The sequence below is a fragment of the Pseudorasbora parva genome, chromosome 9 (assembly GCF_024679245.1).
Source record: "Pseudorasbora parva isolate DD20220531a chromosome 9, ASM2467924v1, whole genome shotgun sequence".
Lineage (NCBI taxonomy): Eukaryota > Metazoa > Chordata > Actinopteri > Cypriniformes > Gobionidae > Pseudorasbora > Pseudorasbora parva.
This window is the reverse complement of record NC_090180.1, coordinates 8,627,851-8,641,395: the sequence shown is the minus strand read 5'-3', so window position 1 is coordinate 8,641,395 and position 13,545 is coordinate 8,627,851. Positions and strand designations below refer to the sequence as shown.

Below are 13,545 nucleotides of genomic sequence, written 5' to 3'. Positions count from 1 at the left end.
TACCCTAATGTCGTTCGACACCCGTAAGACCTCTGTTCATCTTCGGAACACAAATGAAGATATTTTTGTTGAAATCCGATGGCTCAGGCAGGCCTTCATTGACACCAATGTCATTTCCTCTCTCAGGACCCATAAAGGCACTAAAGATGTCGTTACAAAGCCCATCTCACTACTGTGGCTCTACAATCATTTTATGAAGCGACAAGAAGATTCATGATTCGAATCACCAATGTCATGTGATTTCAGCAGTTTGACACACAATCCGAATCATGAATCATTTTGTGATTTATAATGGTTCAAAACTTTGTTTTGAAATCGGCCCATATATCACTATATAAGTCATTATTTAGGTTTTTTTTACGCACAAAAACTATTCTCATCGCTTCATAAAATGATTGTAGAGCCACTGTAGTGAGATGGGCTTTGTAACGACGTCTTTAGTGCCTTTTATGAGCCTTGAGAGGAAATGACATTGGTGTCAATGAAGGCCTTTCTGAGCCATCGGATTTCAACTCTTCATTTGTGTTTCGAAGATGAACGGAGGTCTTAGGGGTGTTGAACGACATTAGCGTAAGTATTTAATGAGAGAATTGAACTAACCCTTTGAGACAACACATACCATAATATAACCAGTTGTGGAAAGTTCAATAAAAAAGGTAACTAGGAGGACAAAAAAGAGCATGATAATGAAATAGGCTGAAAGGCTATGCAGCCTTGAATTTAAAAATCTTCCAGTATTTAGAAAGCTATCTTCATAAAAACTTGCATAGACACATTAATGTTCTTTTAACGCAATAAAATCAAGTGCTATTGAGCAGGAGTGCAACATTCAGAAAACAAATAAAGCTTTCGAAGGAGATGGGCACCTTGAGAAAAGCCTGAAGGGAGAAGAGCTCAGTAATTGCACAGTGCTGATGGAGGCACACAGGCAACAAGCTGTAGGACTGCAGGCTACTACTACAACAATAAACAGGGTCACAATAAGAGGCCAACATGTCTGTTCTTCCAACCTCAAAAGCTGTTGACGCTGCTGTGGATATGCTTTGTATGACGCAGAGTTAAAATCATTTCTTTTTCATGTGGAATTATGCGCACCATCCAGCTCGCTCTGTCTGAACCAACGGAGTCGACAGCAACAAGTGTCGGCTCTCCAGGCTTTCTGTCTGTTGTCTCAGTTTCCATTCATCCCTGAAAGAACAGACTCTAAGCAGAGACGAGAGGCAAGCACTCTCAAGTCAAATCTAAACTCGCTGAATGAGGCCAAAGGTTCTCTTCAGAGATGAGCGTAAGCTTACAGGCGTGCACAAACACACACAAACACAGCGCTTCATCCTCAGATTCTGGCTCACACATAGTGCAGTATTTTTCTTTGTACTTCCTGTCTTTTAGGATTGACAGCAGTTTTCTTCTGTGTCAGTATTCCTTCTGTTCGATTCACAGGAGACACCTTACATGGTCAGCATTTTTAGAGTTGAGATCGCTGCCATAGTTGGGAGCCATCCTTGGGGTATGGACTTTTTTTAAGATAAGCATCCGGATAGATTTTTTTTGTGTGTGTGTCTTTAGAGAGTCTTAGTTTGATGCTGCAAAATTTTCCTGCACTTTATTTTCTGTCACACTTGAGGTAAAATGGAGGTCAGCTTATGTACAACATTGCCTCACACTATTCATTGATAATTCAGCATTTCTTCAGACATGAACAACAGCAAACTGTAAATGATATCATGCTCTAGGGCTTTTGTTTTTAATAAATAATACATAACAAATACTGCATTCAAAAAAGGAAATATCGACATATTCAGGTCAGAGTTCACCAAACTTGAATTCCCATATGCATCAGATTGCGAAATGTCTGACTATAGCTGTAAACAATACATGCAGTATTATGAGACAGATTAGGGAATTATTCATTTTAGTGATGTAACCCATGCTGGGTTTTTGTAATTTTTTAAATACTATTATTAGGCAATGCTATTAGTGAAAGCAGCTTATATTGATTTTGTCACCCATATTGATAAGTATAAAACTCTTTGTGGAGAAAGTCTTTTGCAATGTACTAGTCAAAATTATTTGAAAAAAACATGTTATACACACAGTACACAAAATAGCACTTTCTATTAAGTAAATCTGACTAAATCCTGAAGATTTAAGCAGTATATAGCCACAGGTTTTGGATCAGGCTTGTTATAATCAACTTTCAAAGTCATTTAAAGTCATTAGCATACATTTGGCTGGCTGTGTCTGTTTTGTTTGGCTCTGACTATCCTCCTCTGTGTGTTGAAGGACAGATCCCCCTCAGCTAGATGCCTTCATCATGGATAAGGCTTTGCTGGACTACGAGGTGTCCATAGATGCAGACTGCAAACTCCTGACTGTAGGAAAACCGTTTGCTATTGAAGGTAAGGTCTCTTGTGCCACTGAGTATATTACTGTCTCTGAAAAGGCTAGCACCTCTGGCCATGTCCCATTGAATTATGTTAGCTTACAAAAAGTTCTGCTTTAAAAGGCACAAGGTGCACTTTGTACAGATACATTACAATTCCACCCCACATTAAGACCTGTCCATGAATTCACCTCAAAGCTGTTGTAATTAGCCTCCAAATCGAAGGAAGTCAAGTTTGACACATGTCATTTCATAAGTGAAAGCTATTACAGGGTGTAGATGGGTTTCATGGCAGTCACCCAGGCGTGTCCGCACCTCTCGTCCGGATGTTATCTCCTGCTGCATGCATGGGAATTTTCCCTGCTATCTGCCAAAAGCTTTCCTCACGCCTTTTATTAGATGGATGATCAAGACTAAACCATCACTATCACGTCTACTGGCCCAAAATGGACAGCTCCGTCAGGGTCTGTAAACCCTGTAAACAGCGGGGTGCATAATCAAACCATGCAGGCGAAAAAGTGGAGTCAGGCATCTAAGGTTGTCAATTTAAAGAAGCGTGTTCAATAGCAAATTCGTTTTGTTGCAGAATTGTGAAATCTATCTATCTATCTATCAATCTGTCTGTCTGTCAATAGAAATAGTGTAGATTGCTAGATAGCCAGACAGACAGTTATAATTATATACAATTTATAATTGTAATTGCAAGGTTTAAATAAAAAATGTATATTTACATTTTTAACATCTGTAAAATCTAACATTTAATCGCTGTCTGTCTGTATATCATTATATATATATATTTTTTTTTAATATATATTACATTAAAAAAAATCATAGTTTTTATTACATTCCTTTTCAAATTTTTGTCATGATTTGGTACTGAATTATGGTACTTTTGAGATCCCCTACAGGCAGCGGTTCACAGGCTTTGCTCAAATTGAATGAACACCCTTCAGTCTCTTCAGAGTGGACCGTGTCCTTTTAACACTGCTGGAAAATCCCTTATTGTATTAGTTTGCACAGCACACTTTATGACTGCCTGGATCCACTCCATTAAGAATATTCCAGCAGCCCGCCGGTGCCCCCTCTTCAAAGAGTTCAACAGTACACATTTATTGGTTGTATAGGCCTGAGTAAAAATACAGCAGTGAAACTCAGTTGGAGAGGACAGAAGTTTATCAGAATTCAAGGGATGTTGTGCCATGTGCTGAAAGGAGGGGAGGGATTGCTTGCCAGGAGTGATGTGTGGGTTTGGCGGTGAGGCGAGGGCTTTGATGAAATTTGTGGATGTCAGAGTTGCGCTCGTATCTCTCCGGCTGCCTGGCTGCAGAGACGCGGCAATGACAGACATTCTGTCTACGGTACATTGGCACGGGGGTGCCAAAGATTCACGATTGTTCCTTCTCAAGGCTGGCTGACATATCAATAATAGAGGTATCAATTCACAAATGCAGATGGTCTCTATAACAAAACCCTACAACGTTCTGTGTGCTGTATGTGAAATTATTTATTTGTCTAAAATTTTCTAGAAAGAAAATTGTCTTCAAAGCTTAATGTGGGAGAATTAATACTTTTTAATATTAACATGGTTTAAGTTAATGTATTACAATAAGTTTTGCTTTGTTATTATTTAATGCATTACATATTAACAAACTTTTGGCCCTCTAACGGTTGAAAAACAACAAAACTGCATGTATTTTGCAGAAGAACATTGTTTCGGTTGTGCCTGACTGTGCGGATGAATATGCTTATACTACTGCTGATAAAACATTCAATACTGCTAGGTGTAAAAGTTATAACCAGTTTAGATGGAAAGGATCTGAAGCCGAGTAGCTGAAGACATTACTGTAGCTTTACTCGTTAAAAGACACAGTATTTCCTCGAAAATAAATCAATTCCATCACATCGCTACAACAACCATAATGAAAGACACAATAGATAATGTTTTACAGTGAACTTTGTTGGAGAGCTGTATGGCAAATGATCAGTTCAATAAAATAGCTTACACACCTTAGAGTAATAAAAACGCCATCTCCACATCACTTTTACATTTCAAAGCCCTCAGTTCTCGCCATCTTCTAGAAAGCCAAGCCAATCTTGATTCTTGTTTTATTACACGCTTAGTCGCATTCTCTTTTTTTAAAAAAGACTCCTCTGTTCAGCATTTTGTTTAATTGGTTAATTTCCCCGGAGGTTCTAGATTTAGCTATTTCATGTCAACCTTTCTCGCTCGTTGTGACGACTAACCTATGCCATTCCCACATGCGTCAATGTTAGACAGGGCAACGTTTCTCTATTTAGGGATATGACGAGACACATGAGTGACACGTATTACATTTTGGCTGAAAAGCTTCCCGTTCTGTCTAAAATATAAACACTTATAACAGATTTACCATGGTGAATTAGGGTAAAGATAAAACCCTGTTTTGGAAGAAGGGTTGATGGTGTATTTAAATTTAGTTAATTTTTAACAGAAAAAAGTTAAATACTGTACCTTTAATTGTATGGAATATGCAATTGTAGCCCACTTCAAATCTTAAAAGTATATATATATACCTGTAAAAAAAAAAAAAAAAACTACTTGCAGATAATATAATAAAAGGTCACCTACAGTAAGTGTACCTAAAGTGAGTGACTATATTTCTTAAGACACTTAACTACACTTTATAATAGTCAAATGAAGTAGTCAAGTTTCCATCATTTTAAATAATTGTTTTAGTAACCTTTTGTCATGCTTTAAAGAAGTACGCATATTTTTGATGTGTTTGCTAAAATAACATAATTGTTCCTTTTCAAGCCTCTCTGGCATATCAGTAATAGAGGTGCCAGTTCACACTAGAATGAGATTGTGGTCTCTTTAACAAAACCCCACAGCGTTCATTGGACTGGCTGACTGTCTGAGATGTATGTGTAAATTGTTGTTTTGATATTCTTTGTGCGTTCAGGTTACGGGATCGGGCTGCCCCAGAACTCCCCTCTCACACGAAACGTGTCTGAATACGTCAGCCGCTACAAGTCTGACGGTTACATGGACATGCTGCACGACAAGTGGTATAAAGTGGTTCCCTGTGGGAAGAGGGTTTTTGCTGTGACAGAGGTGAGCCATCATAAAAGAAAGTCTGCGGTACAGTATGCATGCATGTCTGCTTTTGTTCACAGGCGAGTGAGCGGCTTCTGCCCTTGACCAAGTTCTTCCATGAGTCCGACGGGCTCTTTTCCCTCTGAAAAATCCTTTTGTTCGGAATTACTGTCTCCTGTAGTTTAATAGCCGTTCTGTCAAAGCGACGCCGGGCCACCACAATCCATTTTCATTCCCGAGGGCTCCATGTCAGCCGTAACGCCCCACACACCTGAGGCTCTGAGTAGCAGCCGCCAGTGCACTCCATCAATACAGCCTCAGTCAATAACCTCACAGGAGTTGTAGCACTCCTGTAAGACATTGTCTTGTACAGTCTGGCTTCATTACCTAGCTGTGGTTATGAATGGGGGCCTTCATGAGCACAAGCAACGACATTTGTTTTCGACCCCTGTGCCAGCTGGAACTCATCTAACGCTCTCCCCCGCTCTTGCTCCGGAGCCAAGCTGTCCTGTCACCAGTAAAACCACTACTTTGCTGCGCAATAAATTCTGCAAACAAGCAGACAAGATCACTGTGAGGTCCTCGCAGTCAGTTGTCCCATTTGAATGTTTATTCTAGAGCTGTTTATAGAAGGAGCTTTAAATGCACAAAACAGCATTTTATCTCCTCAACGTAATTCAGTCTTAATTCAATTAGTCAGAATTCTTCAAACAGCATCTTGGTTCCTAGCCAGATACAAAGATGCGGGGATGAAAGCGATGGGGAATTTAAAGCAACAATCCAACATTAAGTACTGCATCTGGCATGCTCTCAAAATAAAAGAATAATTAAATTATAAATAAACAAATGCCAGTATTTGTACCTTAATAATACTTTGTTGTTCATATTTGGAGCACTCCTTCTGTATTTGCGCCAACAGTGTATAAAGCCAAAGACAAAGAAATATTTTTGTCTACCGTCAAAGTTTTATGTGGGTGTATTATTACTTTTTAATATTTGCAGGACTGTAGATAATGCCTTATAATAATGTTAAATTTGTTAAATTTTCCCTGCCAGAATATTTTTTATTGGGGGGGGGGGGGGGGGGTCTTTAACAGTGTAACTGTTAAAGTAAAAAAACTGAGCTTTTTACACTGTTAAAGACTTGGATTCCTATCCTAAACATAGAAAAAGTTTCAAAAACTAATGTTGGACGTTTGATAGAGTATTTCTGTGTTAAAAATACTCCTTCCGGTTTCTCACAAGTTTCGGAGAGTTTTTTTCGAGTATGGGTCGACTTGACGTTAATAGAACAGAAGGTCCTTGTATGGGCCGTACGGGCTCTTCTTCCGGTAGAGTGCGCGCGCGCGCGACTAGAGCGAGAGAGAGGAAATGCACGCCGTAAACAGTCTCTCAGGTACAGATCCAGTTCTCCGTGAAGACTTATGTCGCGCGCCGCGCTCCACTTTATTCCTATGGGTGACGTCGAGCGACTTCAACGCTTCAGCACAGCATTCCGGGAAGGCAGCGCTGCATTTGAACCGATTTGAACACAGAAATGACGGGAAGCTTCACAACATCGTTTCAGTCGCGTCTCAAAGTGGATTTACACGCCACTGCTGTCACAGGACTTCACCAAATCATACCAAAGAAGTGTGTTTTTGACGGAGCGGTCCCAGCGATAAAGGTTCGGTCCTGCTTTGGAAGCAGCCGGTGAGTAAAACGGCTTCAAATGTCTCTGCTATTGGCTACCTTCGCATGAGTAAACATCAGTAAACGACACGATCGCGTGCTTCGTCATTCAAATGAGCTAACGGTTACTCCATTGCTGTTCTCTGTTGTATAACGTTACACTAGTCTGACGTGCAAAACCGTTTTGCTTGCTACCTCTAAGGTCTAGTCACATATAATAGTCCATAAACCGAATCATGTCCTCATAAAATGCGAGTAAAGACACACAAAGGCCACTAAATACAGTACATACCACAGAGACGGACGTCCTGCTGTTGCTGTTTTTCCTGTTCAATTTATTTCTGCCTCAGATTTGATTCTGGATCATTATCTATATTAGCTGAGATAGCGATGGGCTTCTCCACGCTTGAGGACGTCACCGCTTTGTTCGCGATCGTCATTCTTTAGCTCCGCCCACACGATACGCCTCCAGGCGCTCGTTTTTTTCCGGAAAGACTCGGTACAGCCCATATTTCTTTTATAAATATAATAAAACTAAAGACTTTTCGGAGATATGAAGGATACAATACTACTCTATAGGTACTCAAGATTGACATGAGATTGACTGAAACTGAGTGTTTCACCCCCCCTTTAATGTTGCCAACCACAGACAGCATTTTTAATAATTTTTACAAAATTTTCATGGCCCCCAGAATATTGTGTTGTATGAATATCTGAACACGCAATATATCAAAAGAGAGAACAGAGCCTCTGCTTTAAAGGGATAGTTCACCCAAAAAGTGTAATTCTGTCATTAATTACTCACCTACATGTTGTTCCAAACCCATAGGATTTCTGTTTATCTTCGGAACACAAATGGAGATCTTTTAAATAAAATCTGAGTGATTTATGTCCCTCCATTGACAGCTATGCAACTACCACTTTGACGATTACCAACTACCACACAGATATTGTAAAACTAATCCATATTTATTGGATTAGTCCAAATTTTCTGAAGAGACACAATCAATGTATTTGATAAACGGATTTAATAATTATAATTTAAGCATTGATTAGGCGAACATAAACAGAAGCTCAACCAAACTGCTTGACATGCTAGAAGAAACCTTATGGGTTCCTTTGGAAGTATGCATGCTTGATAGGTTCATTCTCATGTGTTTGGATTAGATTTATGATCTCTTTATGAACTTGTCAAATTCAAGTGTTGATTTTTTTTAATCAACACTTGAATATAGGTAAGGTTCATAAAAAAGCAAAGTTTAATAAAAAAGAAAGAAAAGAGAAACATCATATTTTACATCAGGGAAGCGTTGTCTTATGCTGCGTTCCAGGCAGGTTTTTCAGCCCGTAATTTACGACTTCAAACCACGACTCTCGACTTTGTTGCATTCCAGGCAAAGTCACGCCAAACGGCCTGAGCGCCAGGAATTACGGTAGATGTAATCAAAGCATGACGGACCGCACGAGGCTTATGCTCATTTAAAATCAGTTCTATCGCCAAAGGTGCCGACTCCTTGCTTATTGGAGGGAAAAGGAGGAGAAAAATGGTGCATAAGTCACAGGTTTAACAGCCGACCCAGCGCACTTTCACAGGTAGAAGGTTGGAAAAACACAGGTTGCCTGGAACGCGGCAATATAGGATGGAACTTTCCGTTAGTGGTGGGGAAAGAGTTAATGGATAAGGTATCCCCTTGTGAAAAATAAGTGCACTTAATTGTATTGAATGTGCACTTGAAATGTACTTGAAATGTTAAAGGTATATCTTTGAAAAAAATTGGCCTTGAAGTCAGATACTATATTAATTAAAGAAACATAGTCATGACAGTGTACTCACACCTTAAAGAAGTGCACTTTCTAATAATAATAGTAATAATAATAAGGGCCGCTCTCTTGCAGAGATTAGCGCCAACCCTGAAAAAACCACTGACCTGCCTTGCCTGTAACTTTAGTAATCCTGAAGACCTTGATTAGCTTCAGGTGTGTTTGATTAGGGTTGGAGCTAAACTCTGCAAGAGAGCGGCCCTCCAGGATCAACATTCCTCACCCCTGTTGTAAATCATTGTGTTGTATTAAAATTGTCTCATGCTTTAAAGAAGTACACTTATTTTGATGTATTAACTAACATACTATACGTGTAAAGTGCTTGATATAATTTTATTTGCAGTGTGCTATCCAATAAGGCTAATATATTTTAATGTACTAAATTGCAGTTTGTAATTACAAATGTATTTAAATATTTAATATTGTATTGACATATTTTAGTTTACCATATATGCTTGTCAGTCAGTATGCTAAGCTGTAGACTTTAACTAGACAATAGAAGTAATAATGAAATGACATACAAGGATGTACTCAAGTCCTACTCAAGTGGGTCAAAAAGTTTAGCTAATTGCATTTAAAGGGATAGTTCACTCCAAAATGAAAATTTGATGTTTATCTGCTTACCCCCAGGACATTAGACCCCATTGACATGCATTATACGAGCAACGGTTGGAGTTAAAAATGAATTAATTAGTGTTCTACTGAAGAAACAAACACATCTACATCTTGGATGCCCTGGGTGTAAGCAGATAAACCTCACATTTTCATTTTTGGGTAAACTATCCCTTTAATATAAATTTAAACTATTATACAATATTCTTTTAAAATGCATTACTTCTATTATAAGAACTATTTTGAGTATTGACATTACCATTATTAAATCTTAACAAATAGAACCTTGTATACCATTAGCACATTATTTTAATGAAATCAGAGCAGCCAACATGAAGTGCAGTGAGCATTTCATTTGGCCAGTGGCACGTATGCATATGTATGTATGTGCATTTAGCCACTATCCCTTTCTATAACTCTCTTGGGAACTGACATGATGATAAAGGGCTGCAGCCAATCCTGTTATGTGCTGAGAATGAACACTCACAATAGAGCTGGCAGGACTGTGATGAACTGAACATAGGACTGCAGTCTCTGCGCAACGTTAGATGACCAATGAGCGTCTCATTTTGCACGCATGCTCCACACTTATGAGGGACAGGAAGTGAAATATTTGGAATATAGCTACTCCAGATCGGCACGGCTTTAATTTCAATTATAACAGCAATACTTTATAAAATTGTGATTAGTTTTAGTCAGCAGGACTCCTTCTCCCTCCAGATCAAAGCCATTGCAGGGGAATGATGGATTCCTTTGTGTATGTTAGGGCTTCCAACAGCCGAAGGGAAAATTATGATGGGACAGGCACAGGGAGGTCTATAATACCTGGAGAGAGCTAACCGCTAGGATTTATGTTTAATGGAAAAAAAAAATGGAGCACTGGTAAAGCATCTACTGTAATATAAAATTAAATATTGGTGATGTATAGGTTGCTCACCCTCAAAAAAAGAAATTTCAGCAGAAAACTATCATAAAATGACTGTGACCCAAAGGCTCAAGGTTTACTTCTTACTTGGCATGGACCAGTTAGCTGCATACATATATAACCAATTTTACAGAATCACTTGATTGCAGGTGGACTTTCTGCTATTCTTTTTGATACTTGCAGATTTAATTATCGAAAAATGATAAACCCTCGGGGGGAAATCACCAGTGCAGTCATCACCAGAGCTGCAATATACTGCCATCCTCTCTTCTGTGCTTGTGCTTTATTTATTGTTGTGCATGTGTGCCCAGACTCTGCAGATGGGTATCCAGCATTTCTCGGGGCTGTTCGTGCTGTTGTGCGTTGGGGTGGCAGGTGCTTTACTCACTCTGCTGGGGGAACACACTTTCTTCAGATTCATCCTGCCTCACCTCCGCCAGCAGCAGAGATTCAAATACTGGCTCCACACCAGTCAGGTGAGTGTGTGCCACCATCTGCTACAACTCAAAAAACATGGTTAAATATCCTTCAGAAATAGATAAGTGTATAAAAGAGGCCAATAATGCTAAAGTAGTGCCTTTACTTGCAGATAAGTTATTGTTTAATAAAAATAATTAAAAAAAGAAAATTCACAAAAACAGGGCATCTGCTCCCTCTAGTGTTAGGAAGCTGAAAGCACAAGTATGTAGCCTATACGGATGTAGACTTGTGATTATGCATTTACTTCATTAAATGTTGTTCAGTGGCCTTTTTTTGTAACTTCCACAGAAAATCCACCGTGCAATAAATATGGTTTGTGATGATGAGAGAAAATCAGAGGTTGAGAGCAGTGACAGATGGTAAGCTATGATTATTATCTGTAATGGACCATTTCTGCAGCATCCTATGGTCAAATATGGTCATTTTTGTATAATCACCACTAAACTGTATAATTGTTCATTGCCCCGGGTAACCAACTTCCAGCATATGTAGCTGTGCTAGTTTTGTCTCTCATATCATTAAAATGACTTTTTCTTTTTACATTCTAAAATAATTGATGTTTTTTTTATTAGGTAAGTAGTAATTTAATATGTTGAATAATAGAGTTAGGCAGTCGTAATAGGTTGATGCAAGATCAGCTAATCGCCCTTTATTTTGCCGTAATGACCTGCTGAATGTACACTTTCATTTGTTTACTGCGTATAAGAAAATAGTATTGCCTTTAAGCTTTAAACTGATGTTTGCAATTAGTGTTGTTTATGTAAAAAAATACCCATAAAACAGAAACTTAAAAACATAGAACAAAAATCAATATTGGTCTCTCCAGTAAAAGCGAATGGATACGGTTTCATTAATGGCGAATTGAAGAGGCTCTGTGTTTCCATTGATTGCGGGGTCTGTTTGTGATGTGCTGTGTCCCTGCGTCTTGTAAAACTGATTGCCGCTGTGTTTTCCTCTCAGTCCCACCTTGTGCCTGTCAGAGAACTGTAATCTCCACCGCCTGCCACCCTCCTCTTCTTCTCCTCCGCCCTCCACCTCCTCGACTTCCCCTTCCATTACTAAAACCAAGTGGAACAATCAGAGTGTCAAGGCTGGTCGAGAGGCCAAAGAGCAAAACAAGCGTGTCCACTTTAACCTGGAGACTCTCAACAGCTTCCAGCTCCAAGCTCCTGGGCCAGAAAGGGGCCGGAGGGGGTTGGTGGGAAGCCCGCCCACCCAGCTGTGTTCCAATGGCGGACCTAATCTCAGTCTCAGCCTGGTGCTCTCACCCCCTTCCTGCTCGGGACACTCAACGCCGTGGGAAGAGGAGCTGCACGAGCTGCAAGGGAGGATTGAGGATTTTCGGGGCCAGCTCCGGGCCGCCCTGGCCAGGCGAGCCGAGCTCCAGCGGACCCTGGTCAGACAACGGCTCGGTCAGTCCCAAACAAGCTCAGCGTCTAATCCCACCGCCAACACCGACACCCTGACCAAAGACGTCAACAGGTGATGTATGCTATGTGTCCGGACACTCACAAAGGCAGTGGATATGACAGGATAAGGGACATCCTCTCCTCTGAGAAGTCTTGCTGTGCTGTGCTCTGCCTTCTCCTTTCTCAATGAGTGCTGGAGTGATGGATGAAACACTCTGTGATGGAGATTCAGCTTGTAATCCTGCAGTTTGGCTGACTTCCAGCGCCAGAGAGAAAGCATTTATCTGTGTGTGTGTGTGTGTGTGTGTGTGTGTGTGTGTGTGTGTGTGTGTGTGTGTGTGTGTGTGTGGCGCGCGTGTGTGTGGCGCGCGTGTGTGGCGCGCGTGTGTGTGTTTGTTTGTTTAAAACCAGACAACTGGACAGAGAACAGACATTTAATGCACCATTCACTGCTGACCGGGGTGAATATCTGCACCCACAGACATCCAGCATGAAAATAGCTTCTTTTTGTAAATAATTCAATGGGATTACTTAGTGGGATAAGCAGCAATGGACCTAGTCTCAGCCTGGGACAGCAGGCCCATGGACCACCCACAGTCCACTCAATGACCGTCTGATGCATATTGCGCACAAAAATAACTAGTTCATTTTTGTTCATCTAGTTCTGATCTGATTGGCAGGATTTTAGCAACTTCTGGAAATAAAGGCACACAGATTTTTTTCCAGCAGAAGTCCGGGCTGGTCGTGTTAAGAGTTGATACAATGAGGAAGAACTAAACACTGGATTTGCCAAAGTTTTCAAGTTTAATAACACCAGTGTTTGACTTAAGCCAATTAGTAGCAAGTTAACTATATATACACATGAGCAGAACTATCCTTTTTGTAGGTGTTTTTTTGTGCAGCCATTGATGGAAATAGTCTGTAATAGTGCATCTGGTCGATTTCATTTTATGCAAGCGGTGGAAGTGATCTCTCGAGCGTATATCTGCACCAGATCGTTTTCGTGTTACCATTCACATGCGTTATACGACTGACAGACCTCAACGGTTGAAGTTAAAAATCTTCATTTGTGTGTTTTACTGAAGAAACAAAGTCACTTTTATCTTGGATGCCCTGGGGTAAGCAGCTAAACATCAGATTTTCATTTTTGGGGGAACTATCCCTTTAA

General features: G+C 40.1%; 1 protein-coding gene across 1 annotated transcript in view; it reads left to right on the top strand.

Moving 5' to 3' along the window:
• Window positions 1-12,720, top strand: part of grin3ba (glutamate receptor, ionotropic, N-methyl-D-aspartate 3Ba) — a 51,235-nt gene extending 38,515 nt beyond the window's left edge. The window contains exons 5-9 of the mRNA XM_067453726.1: window positions 2,284-2,399; window positions 5,326-5,477; window positions 10,800-10,964; window positions 11,257-11,327; window positions 11,929-12,720. Coding sequence (XP_067309827.1) covers window positions 2,284-2,399; window positions 5,326-5,477; window positions 10,800-10,964; window positions 11,257-11,327; window positions 11,929-12,454 — 1,030 coding nt within the window. The 3' untranslated portion in view covers window positions 12,455-12,720. The remainder of the gene's footprint in view (window positions 1-2,283; window positions 2,400-5,325; window positions 5,478-10,799; window positions 10,965-11,256; window positions 11,328-11,928) is intronic.
• Window positions 12,721-13,545: the final 825 nt, after the last annotated feature.